Source organism: Zea mays, chromosome 1, assembly GCF_902167145.1.
Source record: "Zea mays cultivar B73 chromosome 1, Zm-B73-REFERENCE-NAM-5.0, whole genome shotgun sequence".
NCBI classification, from domain to species: Eukaryota; Viridiplantae; Streptophyta; class Magnoliopsida; order Poales; family Poaceae; genus Zea; species Zea mays.
In genome coordinates this window covers 2,754,948-2,774,347 of record NC_050096.1, presented here as the reverse complement: position 1 = coordinate 2,774,347, position 19,400 = coordinate 2,754,948, and the positions used below count along the sequence as shown (strand labels likewise).

General features: G+C 44.9%; 2 protein-coding genes and 1 pseudogene across 3 annotated transcripts; 1 reads left to right on the top strand and 2 right to left on the bottom strand.

Moving 5' to 3' along the window:
• The first annotated feature begins 944 nt into the window (after positions 1–944).
• LOC100194192 (uncharacterized) lies at positions 945–2,185 on the top strand. Its single transcript, NM_001139237.1, has 2 exons — positions 945–1,311; positions 1,397–2,185. Exons 1-2 carry the CDS (start codon positions 997–999, stop codon positions 1,985–1,987), a joined length of 906 nt encoding a protein of 301 aa, NP_001132709.1. The 5' UTR covers positions 945–996; the 3' UTR covers positions 1,988–2,185.
• Positions 2,186–2,743: 558 nt separating this feature from the next.
• LOC100194370 (putative RING zinc finger domain superfamily protein) lies at positions 2,744–9,173 on the bottom strand. 2 transcript variants are annotated; one of them, NM_001139405.1, is made up of 13 exons: positions 8,756–9,146; positions 7,960–8,038; positions 7,766–7,855; positions 7,645–7,689; positions 7,461–7,499; positions 7,302–7,334; positions 7,150–7,224; positions 4,744–4,854; positions 4,509–4,642; positions 4,357–4,396; positions 3,942–4,004; positions 3,676–3,857; positions 2,868–3,497 (listed from the first exon to the last, which is right to left on the bottom strand). In NM_001139405.1, the coding sequence occupies exons 1-13, from the start codon at positions 9,133–9,135 to the stop codon at positions 2,984–2,986; spliced, it is 1,785 nt and encodes a 594-aa protein (NP_001132877.1). In that variant the 5' UTR covers positions 9,136–9,146; the 3' UTR covers positions 2,868–2,983. The 2 variants fall into 2 exon arrangements, with proteins under 2 accessions (NP_001266867.1, NP_001132877.1); NM_001279938.1 differs by lacking the exon at positions 4,357–4,396 and having other exon boundaries at positions 2,744–3,497; positions 7,150–7,220; positions 8,772–9,173.
• LOC111590660 (uncharacterized) lies at positions 5,305–5,482 on the bottom strand (annotated as a pseudogene).
• Positions 9,174–19,400: the final 10,227 nt, after the last annotated feature.

Below are 19,400 nucleotides of genomic sequence, written 5' to 3'. Positions count from 1 at the left end.
CGACGTAATAAATCCGCCAGTGAAAATTATTTTCAGAAATATTAAACGGGTTTTAAAAACAGTAAAAAATTATTTAAGTCGCAAGTTGCAACATTTTTCGCGCGCTACGCGGTTGTTAGGATTCAAACTGTCGACCCCACCCTCGCGCATATCCTCCACTACCACTCTGTCTATGGCATGTTTTGTGTATAATTTGTAGTATTTTTTGTCCACATATATATTACAACCATTTGAATGTAAATTGATTGTTTGAGACCGTAAACGAATTTATATAAAAAATTGTCAACTACAAAGTTGAATAACTTTTGAATTTCTACAACTTCTATTTTGACACTTTTTTCATCTAAGCTAGTTTGCAAAATTTGAATTTTAAATTTGACATACTTAGATTCAATTTTTTAGAACCGAAATAAGTTCAAATAAAAAAGTTGTCAACTACAAAGTTTTATAACTTTTAGAGAACTACAACATTTATTTTGGTGGCTTTGTCATACGACGTCGTTTTAAAAACTCGAAAAATTAATGATAAAAATGATATCTAGTGGCGGTGGTAAAGAAAACCGCCACTAGAAATCGATTACTATAGACGGTTTGTTCAGAAATTATGGATTTTTACATGCAATCGACTTGCAGCCTTTGAGCCCTTTTCTACCAGTGGAAAGCACACATATATGCATGCAACTATACTAGATGAATGAACAAGAAGAAATAAAGTCCCTTTACGTACTAGCTAGCTGCTGTACGGTGGATTATTTGCGAGCTAGCAATGCGATCGTCAACTGTCTCCGATCCGCCTGTGTTATTGGTTAGTTACGCGCGCGCTCATCAATTAACGGTCACCAACCGCTTCTTCTCTCTCTGTGGGCTGCCTGTGCATGCCTCTCTTTACGCCTGTGTTATATAGCTCTGCTTCACGATCGAGATGGACGACACTGCATTCAGCGTGCGACCGAAGCTAGCTAGCAGCTCTTCTTGCTTTGCATTAATTATTGCGAGATGACGATGTCCATTGTTGCTGCCGTGCTGCTGTTGCTGCTCGTCCATGTCCATCCACGGGCGGCAGCGGCGCAACCTTCGCCGGGCTACTTCCCGAGCTCCACAGTGAGGCCCATGGCCTTCTCGGATGGATACGACAACCTGTGGGGGCCGCAGCACCAGACGCTGTCGCAGGACAGGATGGCGCTGACGCTCTTGATGGACCGCACCTCAGGCAGCGGGTTCAAGTCCAAGCGCTCGTACCGGAACGGCTACTTCGGCGTCTCCATCAAGGTGCAGCCGGGCTACACCGCCGGCGTCAACACCGCCTTCTACGTACGTACGCGTCCTCGATTGATCTCTACCAGCTAGCGCATGCATGCAGCTAGCTAATAGCCCATGACATGATGCACCCATGCAGCTGTCCAACAACGAGCTGTACCCTGGGAGGCACGACGAGATCGACATGGAGCTGCTGGGCACCGTGCCGGGGGAGCCCTACACGCTGCAGACCAACGTGTACGTGCGGGGCACCGGCGACGGCGCGCGCCTCGTGGGGCGGGAGATGCGCTTCCACCTCTGGTTCGACCCGGCCGCCGACTTCCACCACTACGCCATCCTCTGGAACCCCGACCAGATCGTCTTCCTCGTCGACGACGTCCCCATCAGGCGCTACGCCGCCGCCAGTGCGCCGTTCTTCCCCGACCGCCAGATGTGGGCGTACGGCTCCATCTGGGACGCCTCCGACTGGGCCACCGACGGAGGCCGCTACAGGGCCGACTACAGCTACCAGCCCTTCCTGGCAGGATTCCGGGGGTTCAGGACCGCCGGATGCGAGGCCGCCGCGCCCGCCCAGTGCCGTCCCGTGCCGGCGTCCCCCGCCGGCGCCGGACTTAGCGTGCAGCAGCGGGACGCCATGCGCTGGGCGCAGCAGACCTCCATGGTCTACTACTACTGCCAGGATTACACCAAGGATCGCTCCTTGTACCCAGAGTGCTCGCTCGCTAGCTAGCCTAGCTAGCACTACCACTACCAGAGCATGCATGGAGGAGGCGTGCGAGTGAAGAAGCGCCGCCCTACGTACGTACCGTTCTAAAATTGTATGTACAATTAAGTCTCCATCCACATCCATATATACAACATATGTAATGTATAATTAAGTCCATTATTAATTTAATCATCAAAAATGGAACATGCCTATATATTTCCTACTATATATATGTTTGTCTAGCAATTAGTAGTGGACCACCTCTTCTATCTTTGGATGCTGAGTTGCCTTATTGGCGTGAGTTGGTGAGCACCGAGTATGTCTGATGGATGCTCCGACTCTGCGAATATAATGGGGTGTAACGACTAGTTTTGTCTTTAGGGCTATTTAGAAAGAACCTTTTCCTAATGAAGCTAGAACTTGGTAGTGATAACCCACAGAATCAGACAAAGCCACAAGATGGACACATATATAATGTAAAAACAATTAGGGTTTAGAGATATGACTATATCCGTTAGCTTGGTGGTGTGTGTGTTGTCTGCATCGGGGTGATGCTATACTGGCTGGCTTGACGGAGCACGGCCGTACGTGGTGGCCGGCGGCGAGGCTGACCTTGGCAACCTTATTTATCCCCGTCCCACCGATCACCAGTGTCCAGATGCTATTACGTATGAACACTCCATGTATGTGTTTGCGTACCTGTCAACTTGTATAATACACATGCGTAGCGTCTCTGGAATGCATTGTGTATTTATGTACACTTTCTATGCTACTCTCTCTAGTCAGTGAAATATGGGAGGAATTGCTGGAGATGGTCTTCACTCCAGTCAGTGACACAAACAAACAGCCAGCAGCACCAAAACTAGGCAATTTCAGCTGTTGCCCTGTATGTACACAGCAGCTTCACCAAACAAGCACGACCTTCACAGTGATGTTATGTTACCTAGCAATTAGCTGAGCTGAGCTACCAAAAGTCAAAAAGAAGCTGCTCCCTCACTGACCAGCTAAGCTACCTAACAATTAATTAACTCTGAACACCTGCAGCTTCTCCTCGCTTAAGCAACCAAGGTACCCACCTGGTCCTTCAGTTTCAGCAGCGTACCTTAAATCAAGGATGGGCTCCCGGTGGGTGCAGAGGTCAGCATGCATCCCAAACGAAGGCAGTTGCCAGGTCCGGACCCCACGCAGCGACTCGTCTCCGTAGGAGAACAGGTGCTTCTGCTGGTGGCCTCCGTATCCGTAAGGTATGATGGCCGATTTTGACATGCGCAGCTCGCTCACGTTGGCATAGCAAGTCGTGCCTTCAGCGAAGCAGGTGTTACCCGTCCTCCTCCTGATAAGGGTGTGCTGCCCTGGTTTCCCCTGCCCAGACCGTGTAGGCGTTTGTGATAGATAAACTTGGGATGCGGCAACTGCATCTCCTGATGGATCAACTCTGGGCCGGAAGGAAGCCACCAAAAGGTCACTCCATGGAGCGGCACATGCAAGAGATATGCAGACACGCTCATCTCCCGTCCCAGTTAGCAAATGCGGCCTGAAAGTAGAGAATAATAAGCCACAGACACCTGTACTCGGAATCTCATCACGTTTTTCATGGATCTGAAAAACAAATATGCAGTTCTAGAAAGAAAGTAACAAAGAAGAAAAAAAAAACCTTGTCGTTAAGGACTGCGTAATACTATGCTATCAAACTTTTACTGCATCAAAAATACCTGCTTTGGTTGCTATCAGCATCCCACATGCAGGGACCTATAGCAGAAGCTGAAAGAACCTTCCTGGAACCGTTGTTATCAATGACAGAGTGGAGAGTATGAACCGGATTTGCAGATAGCCCCACCATACAACGCAAGGGCCTCACAGTTTGACGGATATCAAATACCACAACCATCCCGTTCTGCATAGATCAACAAACTAATCCGTATAACACGTTGCAAGCACATCAATAAAGCTTCAGACGAGATACTGAAGGATTATTAACCTGCAATCCAGCATAAATATGATGTGAACCAGATGCACCTACTGCACACGACCAACCAGGAGCCTGCACGGTATTATCATAGAGATATCAAAAAAAAATTTAGGTACACCATCTGTATATGTTGTCACCTAATTTGCATATTCACAGTTTCATCCAGTGAGGTTTACCAAGGCTGAAAAAAGTCAAATGTCTTCAATTTTAAATCAACACAAAGATGGTAGGAGAGATCCCAACCCAACGTACTCCCATATGCTTATATATTCTGTTGTAGATTTTACAGGTCACATGAGTCAAATTTTGAGGTGGTACGTTTACTCATTTATTGTACAACATATTTTACAGGGGCATCTTGGATCAATAAAAGGGAGGCAATAGCATTAGGTGCAAGTGTTTACAAGCCAGCTGAGATCATTACCGGCAAATCCCAGTTAAGAACAATGCTGTCAGTTGCCATGCTGGTTCCAAAATACATTACGGAAAGTGTTAGAAAGAACTACAGTGAAACACAGTACCAGGCAATTAGGGAAAAAGTAGGAACCACAACATCCACGAAAAATCAGCACAAACCTGAAAAGTGATAGCCTCCTTCCTAGTGATGTAAAAATAGCAGAGCCACCAGGCAGGATACACATATCCCTAACAGCTTTGGTTTCAGGAGGAAGATGGATTTTGCGTACTTCACGGTTGGACAGCATGCTAATCTATTAGATACAAAAACAATAGAGTGAATGATGTAAATCTAAAGGTGATAAGAATAAGCACCACAGTTCATCAGGCATTGCAGGAACTTCAAATTGTATACCTTGGTAACAACATATTCAGCACCTATAGCATTTGCCCTTCCAGAAACAAGTATTATTTTGTTAGATGTGTCTATGCTGATGACTCGAGCTCCAGCCACAGGTAATTCGTTCTGCAAAAACATTTTTGACATTTGAAACAATGTCAACAATTTAATTTAGAATAAAAAAGGAATGAGCATTCATTAACAATGAGATTAGACAATTATATTTCTTTTCTTGGGGGTGTCAAAAAAAAACTCAACCTGGGGGGGGGGGGGGAGTAAGATACGCCTAGTATTGTATTAGGAAGAAGAGAGAAAAACTCCGGACTTCTGCCTCACCCATACACAGCGACACCGTAGCTCATGTGAAAACGATCGCGATCTGGGCCGAGCCTTAGGCATGTGCTTTGGTGTGGGCTTTTTTTAGAGGGGGGGAGGGGGAGGGGACAAACAATTAAATAATCCAAGAGGCACTAGCTCGATAAACCCCATAAGTCTGATATTTAGCTTTATTTAACTACTAGTACGATGTATGTACGTTGCAACAGTACACCAATCATATTTGATTATATAGTGCAACAGTTGTACGAAATCCGATGGTCCAATGGAAAGCTAGTGTGGACTCTCCCCACAAAAAAATTAAAGTGGACCCTCCCCACAAAAAATAAATTTAAAATTAAAGTGAACATATGGCCCACATACCAGATATTAAATCGTAGATACTACATTATATTAGCCAAAAGGCCAAGAAAGGTATGAGTTGAAAATGAGACCTGCTCCTTTTTTTATAGCTCGCTCGTTCTCCTTCAGCTAGCGAGGTGGTACTATCCGGGAGCGTTGTGCTGCGTGTGTCTTTGTGTCATGTTGGGCTTGAGCGTTTTCTCACGGGCCACCTGGTAGGTAATGGTCTGGTTGTCAGGCGAGGCGTGGGGGAGAAAAACAAATATTGACGGTCTGGTTGTTAGGCGAGATGTGGGAGAGAAAAACAAATCTACACTACACGCTTCACACATGACGTACGACACATGAAACTCGTGCTTTAATTGAGTAGAGATTTGCTATAGTCGCTGTTACAAATGAAGAGAGACTCAACACTCAACCGGATGATAGTATTGAGGCCCAATAAGGACTATATATAGAGTGCATGAGACACACAAGAAGAAAACCCTAGACTAGGAGACTAAACTAATGCCCTTGACTATTATACCTTAATACCACCTCTCAAATGCAACATGAATATAATGATGTTGCATTTGGAGAGTTGGTACCATGAACTAGTCTTGAAAAAAAATCAGAAACTAATTACATCCAAATCCAAAATAGAAGATGTCGCAACTGTTGAACAATGTGGACGTAGAAAAATGACCTCCATAAGAGGGTATTGCCTTCACAACACGTACTTCAGCAAATATCTCAAGTCTTCATAAAATGGTATTTCAACTCTAGGCTGCAATGAGCTTCCGTACCATGTTATGGATGAAGAGAGACTCAACTAGATGATGGTATTGAGGCACAATAAGGACTATATATAGAGTACATGAGACACACAAGAGAAAAACTGTAGATTAGGACTAATGCCCTTGACTATTGTACCTTACCAGTTGCATCAAGGTACTCACAATTACTCAAGGTTATTAAAACGATAAAGCATTGAAACGCTCATGGGTGAAGTTTTGACTTTTAAACGTTTAAACGAAGTTTAAACGTAGTTTTAAACAACATAGGAAAAATACCAATTTATCATAATTTCAGAGAATAACATGAAGTTAAATACCATAACAGAGAGGTTAGTGGCTTACCAAAACTTCACCCATGAGCCGGATTGAACCCAAAAGTAACTAAAAGACTAGTCTCAAAAGTAGCTAATGATCTAAAACGCATGAAACACTGTGTTTTGCAGTTTAGAACGCCAAAACGTGGTTTCAACCTCTAATTAGTGCTTTGTAGTTTAAACGTAGTTTTAATAACACTGCAATTACTCTGTAATAAAGCCATGAAGTGGAACTTCACAAATAGTCAAATATGTGAGTATGAGATATGACAATGTTTGAGTGAAATGTTTCATCAGAAGTGTGATGGCAAAGAAATTAAATTCCTATATGCTGAGAAAACACCAGCAAATGGGCATAAAAATAAGACACGGTATCCTATTATAAAGCAACTAAAATAAAGCTAGCTTCCTAGTAGAATTAACAGAACCGAAGTAGGTTATTCTTGCGAAACAAATAGATAATTAAGGTATTAGATAATCAGTTCAGCCTAACGAAAATTCCCCATTTTTTCCAAGTAATCAATTAGGTCTCAACAAGGCAAGCAAACCAGATAGCAGTCACGAGGAAGTAAACACTAAGGCTAAAGTTGAAACAAGGATCACGGAAACTTGTTTGAAAGAAAATCCACAGCTGGTGTTTTATGAATAGTTACCTGTAAGCTAAAACTTATTGTGGCTGGGGTAGATGCCACCAGATTTGCGGCTTCATATGAGTGCTCAGCCACTTTCTTTACAAAGGAACCAAAAGAATATTTAAATAAAATACCTTACAAAGGTTAATCACTGGAAAATTAACTGTCATTACCTGTCTCTTTGAGCGAACACCATCATTCTGCCTCTGCAAGTGCAAGGCACAGGTTACAATTAAATGACAGCATAAAGTTCTAGTTGAAGTGACAACCAGGCAACCAGCATCTTTGTAATGTGAACAGAGAAAGAAGCAGCCAAAGGTGGCGAGACAAACCTTGATCATCTCCTCAAACATTTTATCATGGTGCACAACCTTCCGGCAAGAAAACAGACAAGTTAGAAAAATTATAAATACTAGAAGCACACAAAATATTTCTTTTAGTACACTCCTGTTGCTGAGAAGGATTGTACAACTAGAAGTTCAAGGACCACGTAGATGCGTTAATGAGATTAAGTACCATCTTCTTCAGAGAACAGATTTCCCGCCTTAAGTATGAAATTTCCTGTTGAGTTGAAACAAGCTTTAGTTCACAACCCAGTAAGCTTTGCACAGAGAAAAAGTAAAACAACCACTCTAACCTTCTCAAGTTCACTATTAGGAACAGCAACCTCTTGTGCATAGAGGTTGATGATGTCCTTATGTTTAAACCTTTTGCCACACTGAGGGCACTGAAATATGAGAAGAAAGGGGAAACTTCAAATCACAGGGAATGATATCTCCTGGAGACGGAACCATGATCAAAGTAATTAAAATAGCCCTCTGGCAAACACACCGTCGCACTTCGGTTCCCGCGCTGGGTTAACCACTTCTCTAGGCAAGATCTCCCATAGACATGCCCACATGGGATACAACTGCAGAGAATGTCACAAAGTAAGGCGTTTCAGGTGGTGTCATTGAACATTCAAGACAGGATAAGATTGTCCTATATCAAAACCCAACTGAACATGAAGAAAATACTCCCTCATTCCAAATTGTAAGGCGTTTTAGACTATCCTACGCCATAAACTGTATTTTGATAGTTCATTTACTTGATATTATAACAGAAAGAACAGACCCAATGCCGGAGGCTACCACATGAGCGGGGCCAGGGAGGGATAAATCGAGACAAGCCTTCCCCACAAATGTGGAGAGGCTGCTTCGAATTCGCGATCTGTTCAGTGAGACAGCTCTCACCACAGCATTTACTTGATATTGTAAATGCCACTATTTTTTCTATAGTGTGTTGACTTGGTATTGTACTGTATTTTTTTATAAACATGGTCAAAGTTTGATTTAGGACAAAGCTAAAAACGACATATACGATTTTTTTTGGAACGGAGGGAGCACATGGCGACAATAGAAACTTGATGTGCAATGCTACATTCTCTGTGGCATTCAACTGTCTTGCTAGTACAAATTGAAAAGGATACCTAGCCATTTCTATCTATATTCCGTGGAACAATCATTAATGAGCTACAGCTTGTGATACGTCTGAATTTTACTTTATCATTAATGTGAATTTGAAGAGATGTCTCCATAATGGGCACAAACAACAAAAACGCGAAGAGCGAATTAGCGGCATTGGTGACCTGATGCGATGCGGACCTTGGGAGGTCCACGGGTCCATACAGACGGGGCAGTTGGCCGTGTGGGCCCGCTCCACGGCGGCGCCGGCAGCCGCCGCAAACTCGGAAACCCTAGCTCGTGGGGATGGTCCGCAATCGCCCGCGACCAACCGCGCCCCCTCCGGCTCCTCCTCCTCCTCCTCTTCGTCGTCTTCTTCATCCTCTTCCTCGTCGGCGCTGGATCCTCGAGCGTCATCCGCCCCGTCCTCCTCCGCCACCGCTCCTCCTAGCATGTCCATCTCTTGGTCATCCTCGCTCTGCTGCTCCCCCTCGTCCTCATCCGGGTCGTCTTGGTCGTACGACGCGTCGATGTTGTAGAGATCCTCGAGGTCCTCGACCTCCATATGCAGCCAACTGGTCCTGTAGAGTGACGGCGTGACGGCGAGATTTTCCTTTTGGCGAATTGCGATGGCGCGTGGGGTTTTGGAGGACAGGACAGGACACGAGGGGGCAAGGCAAGAAGGTGCCCGAAGCCAAGACGCCGTGGGCCAAAACTGACCCATCTAACGTGGGTCTTTTGGACACATTGCGCCTTTGGGCCTCGGATTGACTAACTTCACGTCGAACCATTTCTTTCTCCTTTTTTAGTGTTGCTTTTTTTTTCAAATTTGATGAAAAGACCGGCAAACTTAGGGTCTGTTTAGTTGGGTTTATAGCTGTGAAAAAGTTGTTGTAGGCTGTGAGCTGTGAAAAAAAATATTATAGGTTGTGAGCTGTGAAAAAAATATTCTAGGTTGTGGGCTATTAAAAAACTAAAAATCGTTTAGTAGAAACCACTAAAACTCGCTAAAAATTATTTCATATATGTTTTCACAGTTTTACCCGAAACCACTTAAAGCAGGTCTAGAGGCGCTTTCAGTTTTACACTGCGAGAAAGTCAGCTTTTAAAAAAGCTTTCTGAATCGAGCCCTTTGGTTTCGCTTTTAGTAGAAAAAACCAAAGCCAAAAAACAAACCAAACACACCATTATATTTCATCCATTGCCAAAAGAATGCTGAGTTTTTTACGAGTAAGTTTAGCTAAAACTTTTAAAAATAATAACACATGTAATGGTAATCAAACACACAAAAGAAAAGAATAATACTCTGTGGATCGATGCGGCTACTACAACTGAAGAACAAGAGCAGTAAGGACCAAGGAGGCATCATCGACACCGACGCAATGCTTTTCTTACCTCTCTCTCTACTGTAATGGATGACGGGGCAATCGGAGAAAGTTCCAATTCCAACAAAAGCGCAACTAATTAGCCTGCATGGCCCAGCACGTGAGAGGTCCGACAAAGACAAGAGTCTAAATTCAGCCTAGCCCACGAACCGAAGGGGGGATCTACCTACCCTCTCCGGACTTGGGGAGAGCATTTTCTCATCAACGTGGGTCGTCGGAGTATGGCTCAGAGGGGTGGTGTCATAACTGTCGGCGACGCAACTCGTGTCTATGGCCAGCGACGCTCGTGTCACCATCGTCGACATTAGGGACAAGGAGAGGGGCTACGACGACCACATCGCGGGGTCCCACCACTACGCCAACGACACCTTCGCGGAGCGAATGCCCGAGCTCACCTAGGCAACAGGGGACAAGGAAACCCTCGTCTTCCACTGCGCCCTCAACAAGGTGAAGGCCTCCTCCCCGCATCCTTATTTCTTTGTCTGTTCCAGGTTAGGTCCTGAAGAGGGGATGTCCCTATGCTCCTGCATCTCAGAATGTTCCGTGCCACAAGTTCGTTAGAGTGGAACAAGCTACTGATCTTGCTCTTTTGTAGCATTGTTGTGATTCAAGATTCCTAAACACTGCAATTTTCAAAGCTATATATATTGTATATTATGAGCCCTTGGCTTCCAATAAATAGAGGAAGCCCAGGTCAGACGGTACAATCCGGTCGAGCCGGACCAGATCCGGACGTCTATAAAAGAAGACCCAGAGTGCTAGGGTTCAATTTTTCACGCCTCATCCTGATTCATCAGCGATAGCGCCCACCCAGACGCGTGCGACGACGGCGGTTGCCCAAGAGCGCGCGCGGCGGCAGACCCCCGACCAGTGGCTGCGGTGGTCGCGACTCCCTAACCCTGACGCGCGGTGGCGGTGGCTCCCCGATCCAGAGGGCGAGCGACGACGGCGCCCCTGTGCGGGCAAGTGGTGGCGTCCCCAGACCCCGAGGCGGTGGCACTCCCAACGCGGGCGAGCAAGCAGCGCCCCCCGACGTGCGAGTAGCGACGACACTACATGAGACACGAGGTTCAAGCGGCATCACGGAAGGCGTGAGGTGCGCGCAGCGACGATCGCGCGTGACATCATCCTCCGATCCGGCGCAGTTCGGGTGGCCCGAGTGACGACCTCCATTTGTGCATGTGTCATCGACGACGTCCTTCGGCGACTACCTCCTCGTATTCGTATTGTCTTTCAATTATTTTGTTTTATGCCTACCGCATACAATATTTACGTTAAAAACTGTATGATTTTATGCTTGAACACGGGGTTCGTATATCAGTTTACTGCATGCATATTTTTTGCATGCACATTGAAAAAGCAATTCCTTGATTTATGTTGTTTGTAATTACCATAAAAATCAAATCAAATCATTTATGTTCGTAAATACTAGATTTTTACATCTGCTATAAATTTGTTCCTAATTCCCGCATGTTCATAATTACCATAAAAATCTAATCAAATCACTTATATTCGTCACTGCCAGATTTTTACGTCTACCATAAAATTGTCCCTAATTTTCGTTTGCGTTCTTAGTTGGACCGATATTAGATTTTTTATCAATTATGCTACACAGTGTAATTTTTTATGCGACGTTGTGTAAGAATTTATGCTCTATGTGACTCATGTCATCCAATTTTTTTGCACGCGTGAAGTGGAAAGGAAAATATAATCCAAAATTTCCTCGCATGCAATAGAAAGTCCCACGATTTGCCATGTTTTTTTGATCTATATAAAAATAGAAACTGTATGCATGCGACTCATGTTTTTTGGGTCTGCCATAATGAAAGGGAATTAGGCTTACACCTAGTTCCTAAATAATTTTGGTGGTTGAATTGCCCAACACAAATCTTTGGACTAACTAGTTTGCCCAAAGTGTATAGATTATACAGGTGTAAAAGGTTCACACTCAGCCAATAAAAAGACCAAGTTTTGGATTCAACAAAGGAGCAAAAGGGGCAACCGAAGGCACCCCTGGTCTGGCGCACCGGACTGTCCGGTGCGCCACCGGACATGTCCGGTGCACCAGGGGGACTCTGATTCAAACTTGCCACCTTCGGGAATTTCTAAGGGCGACTCGGCTATAATTCACCGGACTGTCCGGTGTACACCGGACAGTGTCCGGTGCGCCAAGGGAGGTCGGCCTCAGGAACTCGCCTGCTTCGGGAAACGCCAACGGCTAGTCCGCTAAAATTCACCGGACTGTCCGGTGTGCACCGGACTGTCCGGTGCGTCTCCGGAGCAACGGTCTTCTCCGCGCCAACGGCTCTCTGCCGCGCATTTAATGCGCGCTCTGCGCGCGCAGGAGTCAGAAACGCCCATGCTGGCACACCGGACAGCAAACAGTACCTGTCCGGTGTGCACCGGACACCCAGGCGGGCCCACAAGTCAGAAGCTCCAACAGTCGGAATCCAACGGCAGTGATGACGTGGCAGGGGGCACCGGACTGTCTGGTGTGCACCGGACTGTCCGGTGCGCCATCGAGCAGTCAGCCTCCCAACGGCCACTTTTGGTGGTTGAGGCTATAAATACCCCAACCACCCCACCATTCATTGCATCCAAGTTTTCCACTTCCCAACTACTACAAGAGCTCTAGCATTCAATTCTAGATACACCAAAGAGATCAAATCCTCTCCAAACTCCACACAACGCCATAGTGATTAGTGAGAGAGATTTGCTGTGTTCTTTTGAGCTCTTGCGCTTGGATTGCTTCTTTTCTTTCTCACTTGTTCTTGTGATCAAAACTCCATTGTAATCAAGGCAAGAGGCACCAATCGTGTGGTGGCCCTTGCGGGGAAGTTTTGTTCCCGGCTTTGATTTGAGAAGAGAAAGCTCATTCGATCCGTGGATCGTTTGAGAGAGGGAAGGGTTGAAAGAGACCCGGCCTTTGTGGCCTCCTCAACGGGGAGTAGGTTTGCAAGAACCGAACCTCGGTAAAACAAATCTCCGTGTCTCACTTACTTATTCGCTTGGGATTTGTTTTGCGCCCTCTCTTGCGGACTCGTTTCTTATTACTAACGCTAACCCCGGCTCGTAGTTGTGTTTATATTTGTAAATTTCAGTTTCGCCCTATTCACCCCCCCTCTAGGCGACTTTCAATTGGTATCAGAGCCTGGTGCTTCATTAGAGCCTAACCGCTCGAAGTGATGTTGGGAGATCACGCCAAGAAGGAGATGGAGACCGGCGAAAAGCCCACTACAAGCCACGGGAGCACTTCATCGGAAGAGTCCCGCACCAAGAGAAAGGAGAAGAAGAAGGACTCCTCCAAACGGAAGGAGAAAAGTCTTCCTCCTCTCACCACAAAGAGAAGAAGGAAAAATCTTCTTCCCACGAGCCGCATCGGAAAGGCGACAAGCACAAGAGGATGAGGAAGGTGGTCTACTACGAGACTGACACTTCATCAACATCGACCTCCGACTCCGATGCGCCCTCCGTCACTTCTAAGCGCCAAGAGCGCAAGAAGTATAGTAAGATCCCCCTACGCTACCCTCGCATTTCCAAACATACACCTTTACTTTCCGTCCCATTAGGCAAACCACCAACTTTTGATGGTGAAGATTACGCTAGGTGGAGCGATTTAATGCGATTTCATCTAACCTCGCTCCACAAAAGCATATGGGATGTTGTTGAGTTTGGCGCGCAGGTACCATCCGTAGGGGATGAGAACTATGATGAGGATGAGGTGGCCCAAATCGAGCACTTCAACTCTCAAGCAACAACAATACTCCTAGCCTCTTTAAGTAGAGAGGAGTATAACAAAGTTCAAGGGTTGAAGAACGCAAAGGAGATTTGGGATTTACTCAAGACCGCGCATGAAGGTGATGAGCTCACCAAGATCACCAAGCGGGAAACGATTGAGGGGGAGCTCGGTCGGTTCCGGCTTCGCAAAGGGGAGGAGCCACAACACATGTACAATCGGCTCAAGACCTTGGTGAACCAAGCACGCAACCTCGGGAGCGTAAAGTGGGATGACCACGAGGTGGTTAAGGTTATTCTAAGATCACTTATTTTCCTTAACCCTACTCAAGTTCAATTAATTCGTGGTAATCCTAGATATACTAAAATGACCCCCGAGGAAGTTATCGGGAATTTTGTAAGTTTTGAGTGCATGATCGAAGGCTCGAGGAAGATCAACGAGCTTGATGATGCCACCACATCCGAAGCTCAACCCGTTGCATTCAAGGCAACGGAGGAGAAGAAGGAGGAGTCTACACCAAGTCGACAACCAATAGACGCCTCCAAGCTCGACAATGAGGAAATGACGCTCGTCATCAAGAGCTTCCGCCAAATCCTCAAGCAAAGGAAGGGAAAGGACTACAAGTCCCGCTCCAAAAAGGTTTGCTACAAATGTGGTAAGCCCGGTCATTTTATTGCTAAATGTCCCATATCTAGTGACAGTGACCGAGGCGACAACAAGAAGGGGAGAAGAAAGGAGAAGAAGAGATACTACAAGAAGAAGGGCGGCGATGCCCATATTTGTCGGGAGTGGGATTCCGACGAAAGCTCAAGCGACTCCTCCGACGACGAGGACGCCGCCAACATCGCCGTCACCAAGGGACTCCTCTTCCCCAACGTCGGCCACAAGTGCCTCATGGCAAAGGACGGCAAACGAAAGAAGGTTAAATCCAACTCCTCCACTAAATATGAATCTTCAAGTGATGATAATGCTAGTGATGAGGAGGATAATTTGCGTTCCCTTTTTGCCAACCTTAACATAGCTCAAAAGGAAAAATTAAATGAATTGGTTAGTGCTATTCATGAAAAGGATGACCTTTTGGATTCCCAAGAGGATTGTCTAATTAAAGAAAACAAAAAACATGTTAAGGTTAAAAAGGCTTATGCTCTAGAAGTAGAAAAATGTGAAAAATTATCTAGTGAGCTAAGCACTTGCCGTGAGATGATTGACAACCTTAGAAATGAAAATGCTAGTTTAAATGCTAAGGTTGATTCTCATGTTTGTAATGTTTCAATTCCCAATCCTAGAGATAATAATGATGATTTGCTTACTAGGATTGAAGAATTAAACATTTCTCTTGCTAGCCTTAAATTGGAGAATGAAAATTTAATTGCTAAGGCTAAAGATTTTGATGTTTGCAAAATTACAATTTCCGATCTTAGAGATAAGAATGATATACTTCATGCTAAGATTGTTGAACTTAATTCCTGCAAACCATCTACATCTACCATTGAGCATGTCACTATTTGCACTAGATGTAGAAATGTTGATATTGATGCTATTCATGATCATATGGCTTTAATTAAACAACAAAATGATCATATAGCAAAACTAGATGCTAAAATTGCCGAGCACAACTTAGAAAATGAGAAATTTAAATTTGCTCGTAGCATGCTTTATAATGGGAGACGCCCCGACATTAAGGATGGCATTGGCTACCAAAGGGAAGACAATGTCAAACTTAATGCCCCTCCTAAGAACTTGTCTAACTTTGTTAAGGGCAAGGCTCCCATGCCTCAGGATAACGAGGGTTACATTTTGTACCCTGCCGGATATCCTGAGAGCAAAATTAGGAGAACTCATTTTAGGAAGTCTCACTCTGGCCCTAACCATGCTTTTATGTATAAGGGTGAGACATCTAGTTCTAGGCAACCAACCCGTGCCAAGTTGCCTAGAGAGAAAGCTCCTAATGCATCAAATGAACGTAGCATTTCATTTAAGACTCTTGATGCATCTTATGTGCTTACTAACAAATCCGGCAAGGTTGTTGCCAAGTTTGTTGGGGGCAAACACAAGGGCTCCAAGACTTGTGTTTGGGTACCCAAAGTTCTTATTTCTAATGCCAAAGGACCCAAAACAGTTTGGGTACCTAAAGTCAAGAACTAAATTTGTTTTGTAGGTTTATGCATCCGGGGGCTCAAGTTGGATACTCAACAGCGGGTGCACAAACCATATGACTGGGGAGAAAAGAATGTTCTCCTCATATGAGAAAAACAAAGATCCCCAACGAGCTATCACATTCGGGGATGGAAATCAAGGTTTGGTCAAAGGACTTGGTAAAATTGCTATATCTCCTGACCATTCTATTTCAAATGTTTTTCTTGTTGATTCTTTAGATTACAACTTGCTTTCTGTTTCTCAATTATGTCAAATGGGCTACAACTGTCTTTTTACTGATATTGGTGTCACTGTCTTTAGAAGAAGTGATGATTCAATAGCATTTAAGGGAGTGTTAGAGGGTCAGCTATACTTGGTAGATTTTGATAGAGCTGAACTCGACACTTGCTTAATTGCTAAGACTAACATGGGTTGGCTCTGGCACCGCCGACTAGCCCATGTTGGGATGAAGAATCTTCATAAGCTTCTAAAGGGAGAACACATTTTAGGATTAACAAATGTTCATTTTGAGAAAGACAGGATTTGTAGCGCATGTCAGGCAGGGAAGCAAGTTGGAGTCCATCATCCACACAAGAACATTATGACGACCGACAGGCCGCTTGAGCTTCTCCACATGGATCTATTCGGCCCGATTGCTTACATAAGCATCGGCGGGAGTAAGTATTGTCTTGTAATAGTGGATGATTATTCTCGCTTCACTTGGGTATTCTTTTTGCAGGACAAATCTCATACCCAAGAGACCCTAAAGGGATTCTTGAGACGGGCTCAAAATGAGTTCGGCTTAAGGATCAAGAAAATTAGAAGCGACAATGGGACGGAGTTCAAGAACTCACAAATAGAAGGTTTCCTTGAGGAGGAGGGCATCAAGCATGAGTTCTCTTCTCCCTACACTCCACAACAAAATGGAGTAGTGGAGAGGAAGAATCGAACTCTATTGGACATGGCAAGAACCATGCTTGATGAGTACAAGACTTCGGATCGGTTTTGGGCCGAGGCGGTCAACACCGCTTGCTACGCCATCAACCGGTTATATCTTCACCGAATCCTCAAGAAGACATCATATGAACTCCTAACCGGTAAAAAGCCCAATATTTCATACTTTAGAGTTTTTGGTAGCAAATGCTTTATTCTTGTTAAAAGAGGTAGAAAATCTAAATTTGCTCCTAAAACTGTAGAAGGCTTTTTACTTGGTTATGACTCAAACACAAGGGCATATAGGGTCTTTAACAAGTCCACTGGACTAGTTGAAGTCTCATGTGACGTTGTGTTTGATGAAACTAACGGCTCTCAAGTAGAGCAAGTTGATCTTGATGAGATAGGTAATGAAGAGGCTCCATGCATAGCGCTAAGGAACATGTCCATTGGGGATGTGTGTCCTAAGGAATCCGAAGAGCCTCCAATTGCACAAGATCAACCATCCTCCACCACGCAAGCATCTCCACCAACTCAAAATGAGGATAAGGCTCAAGTTGATGAAGGGCAAAGTCAAGAAGATGAGCCACCTCAAGATGATGGCAATGATCAAGGGGGAGATGCAAATGATCAAGAAAAGGAGGATAAGGAAGAACCAAGGCCGCCACACCCAAGAGTCCACCAAGCAATCCAACGAGATCACCCCGTCGACACCATCCTCGGCGACATTCATAAGGGGGTAACTACTCGATCTCGGGTTGCTCATTTTTGTGAACATTACTCTTTTGTTTCCTCTATTGAGCCACACAGGGTAGAGGAAGCTCTCCAAGATTCGGATTGGGTGGTGGCGATGCAAGAGGAGCTCAACAACTTCACTAGGAATGAGGTATGGCATTTAGTTCCACGTCCTAACCAAAATGTTGTAGGAACCAAATGGGTCTTCCGCAACAAGCAAGACGAGCATGGTGTGGTGACAAGGAACAAAGCTCGACTCGTGGCCAAAGGGTACTCACAAGTCGAAGGTTTGGATTTCGGTGAAACCTATGCACCCGTAGCTAGGCTTGAGTCAATTCGAATATTATTAGCCTATGCTACTTACCATGGCTTTAAGCTTTATCAAATGGACGTGAAAAGTGCCTTCCTCAACGGACCAATCAAGGAAGAGGTCTATGTTGAGCAACCTCCCGGCTTTGAAGACAGTGAGTATCCTAACCATGTCTATAGGCTTTCTAAGGCGCTTTATGGGCTCAAGCAAGCCCCAAGAGCATGGTATGAATGCCTTAGAGATTTCCTTATTGCAAATGGCTTCAAAGTCGGAAAGGCCGATCCTACACTCTTTACTAAAACTCTTGAAAATGACTTGTTTGTATGCCAAATCTATGTCGATGATATTATATTTGGGTCTACTAACGAGTCTACATGTGAAGAATTTAGTAGGATCATGACACAGAAATTCGAGATGTCCATGATGGGAGAGTTGAAGTATTTCTTAGGATTTCAAGTAAAGCAACTCCAAGAAGGAACCTTCATTAGCCAAACAAAGTACACTCAAGACATTCTTGCTAAGTTTGGGATGAAGGATGCCAAACCCATCAAGACACCCATGGGAACTAATGGGCATCTCGACCTCGACACGGGAGGTAAGTCCGTGGATCAAAAGGTATACCGGTCGATGATTGGTTCATTGCTTTATTTATGTGCATCTCGACCGGACATTATGCCTTCCATTTGCATGTGTGCAAGATTCCAATCCGACCCTAAGGAATCCCACCTTACGGCCGTAAAACGAATCTTGAGATATTTGGCTTATACTCCTAAGTTTGGACTTTGGTACCCTCGGGGATCCACTTTTGATTTGATTGGTTATTCGGATGCCGATTGGGCGGGGTGCAAAATCAATAGAAAGAGCACATCGGGGACTTGCCAGTTCTTGGGAAGATCCTTGGTGTCTTGGGCTTCAAAGAAGCAAAATTCGGTCGCTCTTTCCACCGCCGAAGCCGAGTACATTGCCGCAGGTCATTGTTGCGCGCAATTGCTTTGGATGAGGCAAACCCTGCGGGACTATGGTTACAAATTAACCAAAGTCCCTTTGCTATGTGATAATGAGAGTGCAATCAAAATGGCCGACAATCCCGTCGAGCATAGCCGCACTAAGCACATAGCCATTCGGTATCATTTTCTTAGGGATCACCAACAAAAGGGAGATATCGAGATTTCTTATATTAACACTAAAGATCAATTAGCCGATATCTTTACCAAGCCTCTTGATGAACAATCTTTTACCAGACTTAGGCATGAGCTCAATATTCTTGATTCTAGAAATTTCTTTTGCTAGCTTGCACACATAGCTCATTTGAATACCTTTGATCATATCTCTTTTATATGCTATGACTAATGTGTTTTCAAGTCTATTTCAAACCAAGTCATAGGTATATTGAAAGGGAATTGGAGTCTTCGGCGAAAACAAAGGCTTCCACTCCGTAACTCATACTTCGCCATCACTCCAAGCAACTCTCTATTCTTTGGGGGAGAAATGAGCATCAAAGAAAAGGACTTCGGCTTTGGGAGAGAGTAAGAGCCCAAAGCAAAAGGACCGGACTTCGTCTTTGGTATAATCTTAACTCATTTACTTATGACCAA